This window comes from Siphateles boraxobius, unplaced genomic scaffold (genome assembly GCF_051911475.1).
Source record: "Siphateles boraxobius isolate OS27281-9 unplaced genomic scaffold, OSU_SipBor_1 26, whole genome shotgun sequence".
NCBI lineage: Eukaryota > Metazoa > Chordata > Actinopteri > Cypriniformes > Leuciscidae > Siphateles > Siphateles boraxobius.
This window is the reverse complement of record NW_027508876.1, coordinates 1,825,427-1,838,583: the sequence shown is the minus strand read 5'-3', so window position 1 is coordinate 1,838,583 and position 13,157 is coordinate 1,825,427. Positions and strand designations below refer to the sequence as shown.

Genomic DNA, 13,157 nt, shown 5'->3' with positions numbered 1-13,157 from the left:
ATCTTGTTAACTGATTATTGATTAATTTGCCGCACCTGTCCTCCCTCGTTACCTGTTTTGTTTGCTCTCCCTATTTATTCTCCTTGTGTCTTCAGTTCTGTGCAGGTTCGGCATCGTCTGTACACTGTGTGTTTCCCTGCAGTCAAGTCAGTCTTTTCTTCCCTCTCGGGGTAGTTCTTGTTTGTATTTGTTTTTTTTATTAAAAACTCTGCACCTGAGTCCTTGCTCCTTTCACCACCCCCACACCTGACACTTTGTTATGGACTGTTAAAGTACCTCTGAGCTGTAGTCATGATTGCATCCACCACCTCAATGATTCTGTGGAGGGCTGAGTCTGTTCCTATTGTCATGTCGGTGCCACAGAAGTCATTGTCAATAGAGCCCACCATGCCCACAATGTGAAGAGCAGAGTATTTCTGAGCCGCCTCCTCATCAATCAGATCTATTATACAAAATAACAAACAAAAAAACTGCAACATGAAAGCACATTCGATCAAATTCTAGACAATATTTTGTTATTATTATTTGCATATCAATCTGTGTGATCTTTATTTTTTTGGCTAATTTAAGCCTAATTAAACAGTTCTTAAAAAATATTTTCAAAATTTAGATAAATTCAAGCTAAAGATAGCTAGAACGCTTTGTATGTGAAATAAACAACAGCCTCAAAAAAGAATTGTATTTCTATTGTGTGGTCTGCAGCTCATACCTTGCTGGACCAGCTCTGCCAGCAGGCCGCTCCACTCCTCTCTGAAGAGATTGGCCCCGGTCAAACTGCCATCTCCTCCAATCACGCACAGGTTGGTGATGCCTCTTTTCACCAGGTTATGAGCCGCCTTCAGACGACCCTCATGCGTGCGGAAATCTTTGCATCGTGCGCTGCCGATAACAGTGCCGCCCTGAAACACAATCACACAAATTCTTAACCATTGTAAACATGAGGTATTGGCCCATAATTTGGTGTTTGCTGAATGGTCAGAGCACCCTGTGACGTTTAAAGATATCAGTTTCTCCTTGTGAGATCACGGGTGCTAACCACAGCAGGGTATTTGCAGGGTTTTAAAATCAAATGTAAGGCTTTTTAAGACTTGCGCAAAACAAATTAATACCATTATGGGTAAGGTATAGGGTAATGTCCATGGTAACATCCTAGACTGTAAAATGACAGTAAATATGATGATTGTAACAATACAAATTCAAATAATACAGGTTTTGACAAAGCCAAAACCTTATATAAAATGATAAGCCTCACATTTCAGTCTTTAAACTATTTTTTTAAGAAAAGAGATGAGTGAAAATTATAAATATCTAGTTTAGTAATGAAACCCCAGTAATAAAGGTCCTTTACATGCAATCTACAAGCAATCATATCATTACAGCATGACACAAGCTGACTAGCCTCTGCTGATCCTGCAGCCAATGAGATAGCTTGCTCAACATTTAAACAGTCTGGTTTATTGTTTGCTGTAGGCTAGTCCTGCAGAGCGCTATTAGAGTTCCTCTGAAACCCTCCACCTCCCCCAGCTCCACCTGCCTTGATCTGCTACGAGATGCATGTCTGTTTATGCAGCAGCAGCATATCTTACATGCTCACAGCAGCGTCAGTGTATCTATTAGCAGTTGCAAGGCCATACATATAGCAGCAATAATCAAAATCAGCAGCAGCGTAACAGATCTAGTCCTCTAAGACCAAATACACTAACATTGCCATATTAAAAAACATGCTAAAACTATTCAGAAAGTTGTCCAAATAAAATATGTGTTGATTTTCACATTGGTCTGAACTAACACTTTCTTGACAGTAGGCTGCGCTGGTAACCCGTTTACAAAGCAGCAGTGCTTGTTAGAACAAGGCAACACGTTTGTATCTATGATATAAACACCATAAGGTAAACATTTTCATAAATGATCAAGAGTTGGTCATAAGCAATCGCTTGGCATAAATGCATGGTATTAATTTATTGCAAACTGCTCTGAAACCGCAAGCATGTATAATGTGCAATAGCGCAGCATTTTTATTTTGAATAGTGCATGGATCACATTTAATTATATTTAAGGCTGCGTTTACACTTGGCATTAACATGCGATCACCGGGATCCGATCAAGCAGATTGGATCATAATTCATAAGCCAATCAGGACACGGTGCGTTTACACCTGTCCACATCAAGTGGCTTCTGTATCTGGATAACAGATCGGATCTCGCATTCCCACAAAAAAAAAAAAAAACGATGGTTCCGGTGCAAAGTCAACCTGAAGTGGTGGGTTTTCTTTTAGAAAGAGTTTTCATTCGAGGTACATTTTACAAATCTCGCAAAATGAGGAGGATGAAGAGGCTGCAAGTACTAATAATGTGGATAGATGCCGTAATGGAAACGGTACAGAGAAACATATCCAAGAACATTGCCAGCTGTGGTGGGAAAAATGCGCGTTCTTTACAGAAAATAAATGGTTCTGAAACTTTTAGGGTGCGAAAGCAAACATTTCAGTATATTTGCGATGTACTTCGCACTCAACTGTATCGCAAAACCCCACAGCTACGTGCAGCAATTCCTGGAGAGAGCAGGGGGAATAATGACAGTGCGCGGGGTTTTGTATGACATCCACCTGTGAATGCAGACACGATGGCTGGATTGCGTTTACATTGTCGTCGACTACCTCCGAACCTGGACACGCTGATCGGATAACATTCCGATCAGAAGCGCGTTTTACACTTGTCTTTTAAATGTGTATGTGGACACCATCCGGATACAGGTCGCATGTTAATGCCAAGTGTAAATGCAGCCATAGTCTTTTAAAGTTTAATAATCAATCACATTAGGCTGTATTGTGATTCCTGTTTTCTATCCCCAAACACCTCTTGAAATCAGAATGTTTTAGACCATTTGGGACTTTTATATGACCTTAAATTCATTGGGACTATGAATAGTAACCGATAACCTTGTGACAGTATGAGCAGAGGTATGTGTAAGTGCTTTGAGCAGTCGTATGATTCTCATCACACTCACCACTTGCAGCATGCTGGACACACTCTCCCAATTCGCCTCCTTGATGTTGTCGCCTCCATCCACCATACCCTGATAACCCTGTAATTCACACAAAAACACAAAAATAAAATCTCTCCTCTTATCCTTCAATGACCTCTTAGTCACCAGAAATGAATTCAATTCTCCGGGTAATCGTATGAAGCCGCTTACTGAGATTGGCATGCAATGTTCTGGCTTGGCAAAGACGTGGCTTTGTGTTTACAAAATGTCTCTACATGGCACAATCTTGATATTAAAGATAAAGTGTCATTTCTGCATCATTAGCAGCACTTCCAAACACTTGCCTTAGCAAACGATTTAACAAATGACACGTTTCACCTTAAAGAATGAGGGTGGAATCAGGAGAAAATGGATGTGTGGGTTTCTTCACTGAAGACATTGCATAAGAGCACAGTGGGCGAAGGTATTTGGCCTATCACAGACAGACATCTCAGGGCTTACATGCCATGTGATGCTAATGGAAAATTCATGTTTATATGAGGCCAGGTATATAGGCCTTTAACTCAAAACAGTTATGCTATTTCAACAACTCTGTAGAAGATTAATATAATTTATAATCCATGACTTATTTAACAAAAAAGGCTGTGTGTACTCATATTACGTCTTGAGTATTAACATTTTTATATTGGAAATAAATTATTGGCCATTTGGAAAGGGTGAACAGCAACATCGAGAGCCATTAGACCCATATGTTACACAGCACTGACACTGACACTAGTTTGTCTTAATGTTTACACATCAATATAAGTATATACAGCATACCAGTCTTGCAGTATCACCTGAATTCTGTATGGATGAACTAGAGACTGACCTCATGAACGAAGTAGACTTTGGCTCCTACATAGATTCCCATACGGACAACAGCCCGAACAGCAGCATTCATCCCTGGATGTAGAGAAACACCACACAAATCACTTTATAGAGGGATATCTATAGTATACTAAGAAAGCAGGTTCTAAATGGCTATTTGTTTAGGTTTGCACTTGCTATTGAAATGTGAGGATTATTGGAATGTTTTTGTACAGCATATTATAAAAACTTTTAGGGGAAGTCAATATTTGGTCATCTGTTGCTAGTCTCCTCCTATAATAACTCACCCAGACTTCAAACTTAAGTACCTCTCTGTGCAATGTCAAAATGGGGGGGGGGGGGGGGGGGGGTTGTAGTGCAATGACTGGTAGGCTATTGGTAGATCATCGGTTCACGTTCCGAGGCGCTAGCTATCTGTCACGTCACATTTAAAAGTGCCAAAGCGGTATTTATAGTTTGAATTTCGTAATAAAATTGAGTTAATGCTACTTAAAACAATACAATTTTCTGAACAAGCAGTTTAGTTGTATTTTGTGTGGCTCATTATTTTTAAGTCAACATTACTAATTTACTGAATATTTTTAAGTATACTGACTGAGCGTCATAAATTGCGTCATGTCGTTGCTCTGATCGACATGATACTCGAAAGCAGCAGGAGTAACGCATGGAACAATTTTTAAGTACTCCAAGAACTTATGAAATGTTTTATCATTTGTTCTTTAAATGTTTCAACAATATATAATCAAGAGAATTTTGAATCGCTAGTTTTATGAAGCGCGGCAGTCGCATATTACTCGCACACTTTTTGAATGCCATTTTAGCGTCACTGCTTAGTGTTATGTGAACGTCAAGCAAGCAGGGCAATAGTGTTAACGTTAGCTGGTAAGTCTTCAGTCAATGTAGTTATACGTTTGGAAAGTGTGTTGTTTGCTATCTATGGTAAGCGCCTTGATATGGTAAATGTGATTTTATTCCTACATGTATGTGAATGAATAGCAGCAAGCAGAAATGTCCATGATTAAAGGGTTAGTTCACCCAAAAATGAAAACTCTGTAAGTATTTACTCACCTTCATGTTGTTCCAACCCCGCAATCATACTAAGTTAACTGACTAGAGGCCAACAGAGAAGGAAATGAATAGTTGAAATAAAGTCGTTATTTTTGTTTGTTTTTGCACACAAAAGTATTCTCGTCACTTGATAAACTTAAGATTGAGCCACTGTAGTCACTTGAACTATTTTAACGATGTCTTTAATAACTTTTCGGGGCCGGCAAGTTTCAATCCCTGAAGAAGCCTATGGACTAGTATGGAGGAGTGATCCAGCTCTCAGATTTCAGCAAAAAATATCTTAATTCGTGTTCCGAAGATGAACGAAGGTCTTACGGGGTTGGAACAACATGAGGGTGAGTAAATACTGACAGAATTTTCATTTTTGGGTGAACTATTCCTGTAAGGCTAATACACTGACATGAAGTTAACTAAATATTGGATTAAGTTAAATAATAAAATTTGACTGACTGGAAATATTTGGTGTAAACCTTTACAAATGTTCTTCAATCGCAGTGTGAACTGGATGCTTGCTGAACAGAGCCTCAACATTCAGCCTCAGCAATCGAGGTAACATAAATGGAGTGGAAATGCAAGGTGTGCCGTGTCATCTCAGACACCAGGGCACAGTTAATTTAGTCACTACCGTTTACAGCATAGCAATTATTCACGAATTAGCCCTTTGCCTCGTCTATATGACACTTGTATTTGTACATTTCAGTCATTTAATGCACTGAAAATTAATTTATCACGAAGTCACAAAGACACACACAGAACTGGTTCAAGAGAAGTAGCACAAGCAGAACATGCACTTTTTTTCTTGTCCCTTGTGTGACTTTAAACAGCCCTTCTCAGAGGCAACAATGTTCACTCATTTCAGGAAACACTTAAAAAATCATGAGTCTGTAACATGCCCATTTAAGAACTGTGGCTATACCGCACAAATGTGTACTCTTCATTTAATGCTCACAAAAGTAGGAAACATGCAGGAAGTTTATGGAGATCTGCTAGTATCAGGTTGCTAGAATTCAAGGTTGTTAAGCTTTAATTATTTAAAAAAATAATAATATATATATATATATATATATATATATATATATATATATATATATATTATTATTATTATTATTATAAACTCTAGCAGTGCTCTGGTAATTATCTAATAATCATCTAAGCTACCACTTACCTATACATTAACATTACCTTTGAAAAGTTTTAAAACTTAAAAAAAATATATGTTTTTGAAAGAAATCTCTTAGGCTCAACAAGGCTGAATTTCGTAAGCGACTTTTTTCAAAAGCATTAAAATGTTAATTGCTATTGTGTACTTCTAATGTACTAAGTTTAATTGAAACCTATATGCTTCTTCCAGATGGAGAAGTCAGACCAACCTGACATCACAGACAGTTGCTCTTGTCATGGTGGTCGAGAGAGGCACTACAATCCTGCAAGCACTGCTATTGGTAGAAGATGATAGCCTGGGAAAACCCAGACGAACTTCCGGCAAATTTAGATTTGCTCTGCAAGTTAGTCTGGCCAAGAGCCCATTCAAGCTCATTTCCAATCTTTCCAAATCGAGGCACCAATCACAAACGTTGAGGCGGGCTTTGCAAGGTGACGATCGATCTGATTGGTTTTAAGGTCTATCCAATTGCTTACAGAGGCATTTGAGCGACATCCGTTGGTGACGCCCCTTTGGAAATGAGTTCGAATGAACCTTCCCCAGACCCTAACTCAGTTACGACTGAGAAGGGTCTGGTTTTGACCAGGCTAAGAAGATGAAGTTGTGATGAGTGACATCCCCAGGTTTGCTGATGCATTTGTATTGTTGTTTGGGTTGATCCATGTATTGCATTTGGACTACCCCAGGGAACTCACTCTTACTTTTAGCTTCATCCAGAAAGTACTGATGGGTCTTGATGATGGTAAACCACTGAAACCCTGCCTACTCAGTCTACAAAATGACCTATTACAGAATGTGTAGGCCACTTTAAGAGTTGTATGTGGGCACATGCCTGCATCTATGTTCCAGGCATCCCAAGTCTCCGGGAAGTTACGGGAGTCTCCCGCATATTGATAGCGGCTCCCTGATGCCCGCCAATTAGTTCAACTCCCCCGGAATCTAGAGCTCGCGAGCTCCAAACCGTGTATCGCGCGCAGCCGCGCACGACAGAGAGGGAGAGAGCGAGAGACCTTGCGTGTGTGTGCAAATGTGCACGTGTGCCTCATGAAGTGAAATACCAAATTCATGTTCCACTTTAAATAGTATAACTTGTTGATCTGAATCTTAAGTTGAGACTTGCCTTTTAAGGTACTTAATTGTTTTATTTCTGGATGTATGTGTAAGTCTTAAGTGGCATAGATGTATTTTAATGTATAAAATACATAATATCTCTTTACATAGATGTAAAGAGCTGTATTTTTTTTTAGTTATTATTATTTTCCTTATTATTGTTATTGTTTTTTTTCACTTTCAGCTTGATGCATTGCTGTAGGAGTTATATTTCTTCAAATTCTTCTGTGAAAATAATGGCCTGGTGTCTTAACTTTTACATGTTCAGAGACAGAAACGGGGCTTGAAAAAAAATGTAAGGTTGAACAAAATTCAGTTCTATAGCTAATATTGTCTTTGTGTTTTTTTTATATATATATGCTGAACTTCAGCATGATTAATTCATTAGCCTATGAGTCATGCACTGTGATTTTTTTAATTATTATGCATACAAATAAAATATGAATAAAAAAATTGAATTGAATAAAAATAAATATGCATGGATAAATTAAAAACATGGGATATGGGATATGGGAATATGGGAAACAGAAGTATTGAGTACAGTGAAATTAAATAATAAATAAAATGAAAAATAAACTTAAGTTTATTTAATTTATTTTTTAAGTTCACTGTACTCACTTCTGTTTCCCATATGTAATGTTTTTTATTTATCCATGTATAATATTGATGCAATGTAAAAACCTGATAAGTACAGAGTACTCCATTTTAAAGCAAAACCATATTTATAAATTAGAATTAAACCAAACTTAAAAGTTTATATTTCATTCTATCATTTATAAATACTTAAAATTTTTGAGTTGGTTTACTGAAATGTTTTGAGGTAATCGGGGTCTACAAAAATTGAGTACTCTGAACTTATCGGGTTTTACAGTGTAAAAGTAAAAACCGAAGTAGCCTATACATTGGGTTTTACAGGGGAAACTATCTTAATTTCATAATTGTTTTTCTTTTTCTTCTTTTTGTGTTCTTTGAGAGAACGGTATTTATATGGGAACAACAATGTTTGGTGGTTTCTAGGTTGTCAACAGTCTTTCTTATATGCTGGTCTGTAGATACAGCTTGAGTTCCTTCTACAATGTAAGTTTCATTGTTCCACAAGTCTGATGTCAGATGAGAGTTCTAGCAGCTCAACAGGTGATCAAACAGTCAAATCAATGACTGAAGGTGTCAATTTCACCATGACATAAATCTTTTGAGTCCGTCACTGTCTAACAGTTTATCTTAACATACAACAAATGCAGTCCTGCTATGCATGTCCTGAAGCTGCTTTAAAGTATCAACAAATGACTTCATCTATAACATGTATTCAAGTGACTGAGAAAAGTGCACGTATAGTAGGCTACATTAAGTCACTTAACTGACTAGTAATATTGCATGAGTGTTACATCAGATCAGAGTCACTACTGAAGTGACACTGCATTTGGTGACTCATTAACTACTATGAAATTATATGTATTTTTTTTTTACCACACAGTAACTTACAAACCAAGAACATTTGCATTTCTCATATGAGCTGCAACGAAATCTCTTGTGTAAAAGAGTGCACTGCGTAGGCTACTTCTAAAAAAAAGTCTTAGTCAGAAATAATAAAAGGCTTAAAAATAATATACTTGTATAAAGGAGTGCCTGAAATGGTCTCATAAACTTGATTGTCATTTCTAAAGAAACTACTAGTCTTTGCAATGTGGTTGTAAAACTGCACTTCATGGGCAAATCTTAACTAGGCCTGACCTCTTTTTATTATTGTAATGACTGAATCATCCTGTCTGGGTTATACAAGTCAAGGCCAGATCAGGTTATAAACAGCGTCTTTTGGTAGTCAATCCAATGCACGTATTTAATTATTACAGCAAAGGTATAATGTTTAGTTATGAGTGAGTTGAACGTGACTTTGGTGTCAGATTGCTGTGACGTAACTCACCGGCACAAATGCGGCTCCTCACGTACGCATCCTGTCTACGCGCTAAACCCTTAAAGTCACATAATTCACATATTCTTTACAAAATAGGCCACTTAATGAAGAAACAAACATGATTTTTAAAAAGCACCTGCACGCGATAAACGCAGGAAAGTGACTGAAACGAGCAGCAACTTCCTGGTTGAAGGCGAAAAAACTTCATATCGATCGATGATTGACAGACAGAAAAGCGCCGATATGAGGTAAAATACATTACGGTTATTCATATTAAGGAAACATAAGCAAGCATCAGAATATTAGTTTAGGCTCGATTATGGCAGTGAAGATGACATGCTACGTGCTCTTCTTGAAGGTCACGTGATTCCGCAATGCAGTGACATGCATTTAATAAATGTTATTCAAGCACATACACACCTACATAATAGAGACGTAAATAAAAGCTGCCCGTTATCTGAAAACGTTATGACAGAAATTAAAGCTTCACTGTCATATGTAGCCTAATGTAGCAGAATGAGCTCAAATGTATTTCGTGTACGATTTGCATCCTCACCATCATCTCAACCTAGCTACATTTTGACTGATATTAGCCAGCCTGAACAGCCAGTCGTGGTGGATCTAAATATTGCCAGACATTCCTATGCTCTAGACCCGATGACCTAAACATCAGCCATGTGTCGGTCAAACGCATCAGAATGCATGATATATGACCTTGTGATTATCTGATGCTTACATTTCAATGATCAGGCCCGCAAGGGCCATTGCATCCATCCTAGCTAGAGTACATCTAAGTATGAGGTTCTAACAAAGTTGCATTTATACAGTGCAACTGATATAATGACGGAGCAGTCCATTTAACACTGATAACAGTGAATCGCACTGTATAATAAGTTACCAGAATGAACATCAGATGTCATAATGATACGTAGAGAACATTCTGAACATTATGCAAGAGAATAGAAAATAACACTGATAATCATGAGTTAAAGTGACACAATATAGGAAACGATCATGAGATGTCAGTGAGCTCTTCTACTGTAACGTTACCTTGAGCATCTCCTCCGCTCGTCAGCACTGCTATAGCTTTCCCAGCGCCCGTCAGGTTCTCAAAGAACTTCTTATTGTCTGGCTGAGCCATTTCCCTTTTTTAATACTTACAATATGTTAAAAAAATAATTAATAAATTCAATTCTATATGTAAGTGTGCCGGTTGAGGGACTCTGTCCTCCCCTCTCCTCTTCTCACACCAGCGGTCTCCTCATGTACGTCCTCTCCTCAACCTGAACCACCATCAACAGTTTATGTGACTGAGAGCTTTCTCAGCCAATGGCAGAATAGATTAAGAATTCTTGTCAGGATGTTGACCAATAGTAGACTTTCTCGGCGACGTTTCCGTGTAGAAAATGATGTAGGCGGGACGATTATTTTGCATTGGACAATAATGGTCCGGTAAATATTTCCGGTAACTGTCAGACGCCGTCAAAGAACAAAATCGTTCAAATTTAATTTATAGTACAGTATGTTACACCTATATTATTATTATTATTTTTTTTTATGTTTTACCGTGCAATAATATCATAGATTAAAATTAACATGCGTGATTACAGTCTTGCTAGTCATTTGTGTAGGTTTTAAAGCGGTTTTTTTTAGAGTATGCTGTCGTCTGTTGGTTAGTATAAGAACTGCAAGGGAATTTCAGTCACAATCCCAGGTCTGTGATTGATGTTGTTTCTAGAATTTAAATTCTAATGTCGGCTATTCTTCCAACTGATCATATGACTGAGAGTTTTTTTGTTTTGTTTTTTTAGATTTGTTTTATTTAAAATATTGCCAATATGCAAAAACAAAATATTGTTTTATTCTTCCCGCACCACTATCCCCCGGTTTCACAGACAAGGTTTAAGTTAGTCCCAAACTAAAATGTATATTTGAGCTGTTTTAACTGATAATAACTTGCACTGACTGACATATCTTAAAACATGTCACTGCCATTGTCTCTAAATGCACACCCGTTTGTCTTTTCTAAGGCACATTTATAAAAGCCACTTAAATGTTTTAATTGAAATAAGGCCTAATCCTGGCTCAATCTAAGCCTTGTCTGTGAGAGCATTTATGTTTAAATCAGTTAGCATACATTTTGTATGTTTAATACACATATAGGCCTGTATGTTTATATTCAATCACAACACCATATATGACAGAAGGATGAAACAGAGATTTTATTCATATTCATATTCTTTTTTTATTTTTGTTCAAGTACAGATCATATAATAGACATACAGTAGCTATGAAGACTCACTTTTTAATAGCAAAATGTATAAATAATCTATAAGTACACAATCTCACACAGCAACTGTTCATGGCTCAAAATGTCATGAATGTGCATTTCATAACATAATTTTATTTTTAAAAATGTAGTAAAAAAATACATAGGCCTATATCAATCAAGCTTATCACATACACACAAAAACAAAACATGAACTTGAAACGTTTTACATATTATGTACATTTTCATAACTTTAAAAAAATATGCAAAATATGCTAAAGACATGCATAAAGTCTCTAACGGCGCCTTCTGACGGAGCGTTTCTCCAGCCTCTGAAGAATCTCTCTCAGTTTTGAATTAATGATTTCCCATGCACAATGTGGGGGGGACTGAAAAAAATAGAAATATGTAGACATTTAGACAGGCATGGATAGATAGATAGATAGATAGATAGATAGATAGATAGATAGATAGATAGATAGATAGATAGATAGATAGATAGATAGATAGATAGATAGATAGATAGATAGATAGATAGATAGATAGATAGATAGATACTCATACCTTTTTCTTAAGAAAAGCATCTAATTTGTTAAAGCATGTGATCACAGGTTCCTTTTCAACATTGCCAGAGTGATGAACCTATACCGAAGAAATGCAGACACCGTGATTATCATGTTGACATTAAGCGATGTGACTGTATCATAACTTCTAATACCACATTGTGAGATTCTTACGCAATTGCTCAGGGTATGACGGGTGTGACGGAGAGTCTCAATAAACGCCCCTGGGTTCGGATTCTCCCTGTACATTGTTTCTGCTTTCTTGACAATCTCGACCAGAAGAACTGCATTATGATCCACCTGTGAACAGCAAATAATAATTGTATTATTATTATTTACTTATATAAAAAAAACCTTTAATCAGAAATATACAGAAGGATTGCAGATGTACAAACCATTTTGACCAGGTGACGTGGATCACACAGACTGTCTTCTTCATAATCAAATGCACAATCATGAGATATCGCAGTGCCCTTTGAAAATACAAAGCATATGCGTTCACTTCATGTTGCAAGTTTAATTGAAAATACATGGTTGAATCAGAGTTATGGACACTTACCATTGAATTTAAAGACTGAATGAGATGGGCCCAATGTATGTGTCTTGTGCACTCCTTATGGGCTTGCAGAAGAGATATGGACGTGCACATGATGATGATTCGAATCCAGACCATGTTTTCTGAAAGCATGGAAGAGCGAGAATCTTCATCATTATAAGAATCGCATTTAAACACTCATGCAAAATGACTAAAATGACATGAAATGAAAAGTTTGCAGAAAATGCTCACCTTCTGTGGTTGTTCTGCTTGTCAGGAGCTGAGATGCTGTGAGATGCTGATGTGACACTGTTCTGCTGTGCCTTTTATACCTTGAGAAATGTCACCTGTTGTACCACACCTGCCATTCTGGTCAAAATGAAACGGGCCAGAAACACTGACCACACCTGTCAGGTAGGGTAAAAATGAAACAGGACATCTTTTTTTGGATGCCCAAATTCTGGTATTCCTCAAGGAAGTTCCTGTCAGTAGAAAGTGTGGGGGTGTTTAACTGATACTGTGGGCGGCACATTACAACTGCTTTTTCCACCATTTAAATATGATTTCTGTTATTTATTTATTTGTTTCTTATCTTCAAATAATATTTGAATTTACTATTTTATTAATTTGTTAATTATTTAATTTATTTTTACTATTATTTATGTTTTTAATTAACATTTCGG

At 37.2% G+C, this 13,157-nt stretch overlaps 2 protein-coding genes across 6 annotated transcripts in view; both read right to left on the bottom strand.

Annotated features, from left to right (window-relative positions):
- The window catches only part of pfkpa (phosphofructokinase, platelet a), a 36,833-nt gene extending 26,403 nt beyond the window's left edge, over positions 1 to 10,430 (bottom strand). For 3 of the 5 annotated variants that reach the window (XM_077244106.1, XM_077244107.1, XM_077244105.1), the window contains exons 1-5: positions 10,158 to 10,415; positions 3,857 to 3,930; positions 3,007 to 3,084; positions 710 to 899; positions 277 to 442 (exon numbers count right to left, since the gene is read on the bottom strand). In XM_077244106.1, coding sequence (XP_077100221.1) covers positions 277 to 442; positions 710 to 899; positions 3,007 to 3,084; positions 3,857 to 3,930; positions 10,158 to 10,248 — 599 coding nt within the window. In that variant the 5' untranslated portion in view covers positions 10,249 to 10,415. Of the gene's footprint in view, positions 1 to 276; positions 443 to 709; positions 900 to 3,006; positions 3,085 to 3,856; positions 3,931 to 10,157 lie in introns of all 5 variants that reach the window. The other 2 variants (XM_077244104.1, XM_077244103.1) reach the window with 2 other exon arrangements.
- A 1,242-nt stretch (positions 10,431 to 11,672) lies between these two features.
- ifnu (class II cytokine, IFN-u) lies at positions 11,673 to 12,612 on the bottom strand. The gene is made up of 5 exons (XM_077245422.1): positions 12,499 to 12,612; positions 12,335 to 12,412; positions 12,114 to 12,239; positions 11,941 to 12,018; positions 11,673 to 11,765 (listed from the first exon to the last, which is right to left on the bottom strand). Exons 1-5 carry the CDS (start codon positions 12,610 to 12,612, stop codon positions 11,673 to 11,675), a joined length of 489 nt encoding a protein of 162 aa, XP_077101537.1.
- Positions 12,613 to 13,157: the final 545 nt, after the last annotated feature.

Coding starts and splice junctions, on each gene's coding strand:
- ifnu (XM_077245422.1), bottom strand. CDS start 12,612: ATGGTCTGGATTCGAATCATCATCATGTGCACGTCCATATCTCTTCTG. Junction 12,240..12,334: donor CACGTCACCTGGTCAAAATG/GTTTGTACATCT, acceptor TGCTGTTCACAG/GTGGATCATAATGCAGTTCT. Junction 11,766..11,940: donor ATGCTTTTCTTAAGAAAAAG/GTATGAGTATCT, acceptor TATTTTTTTCAG/TCCCCCCCACATTGTGCATG.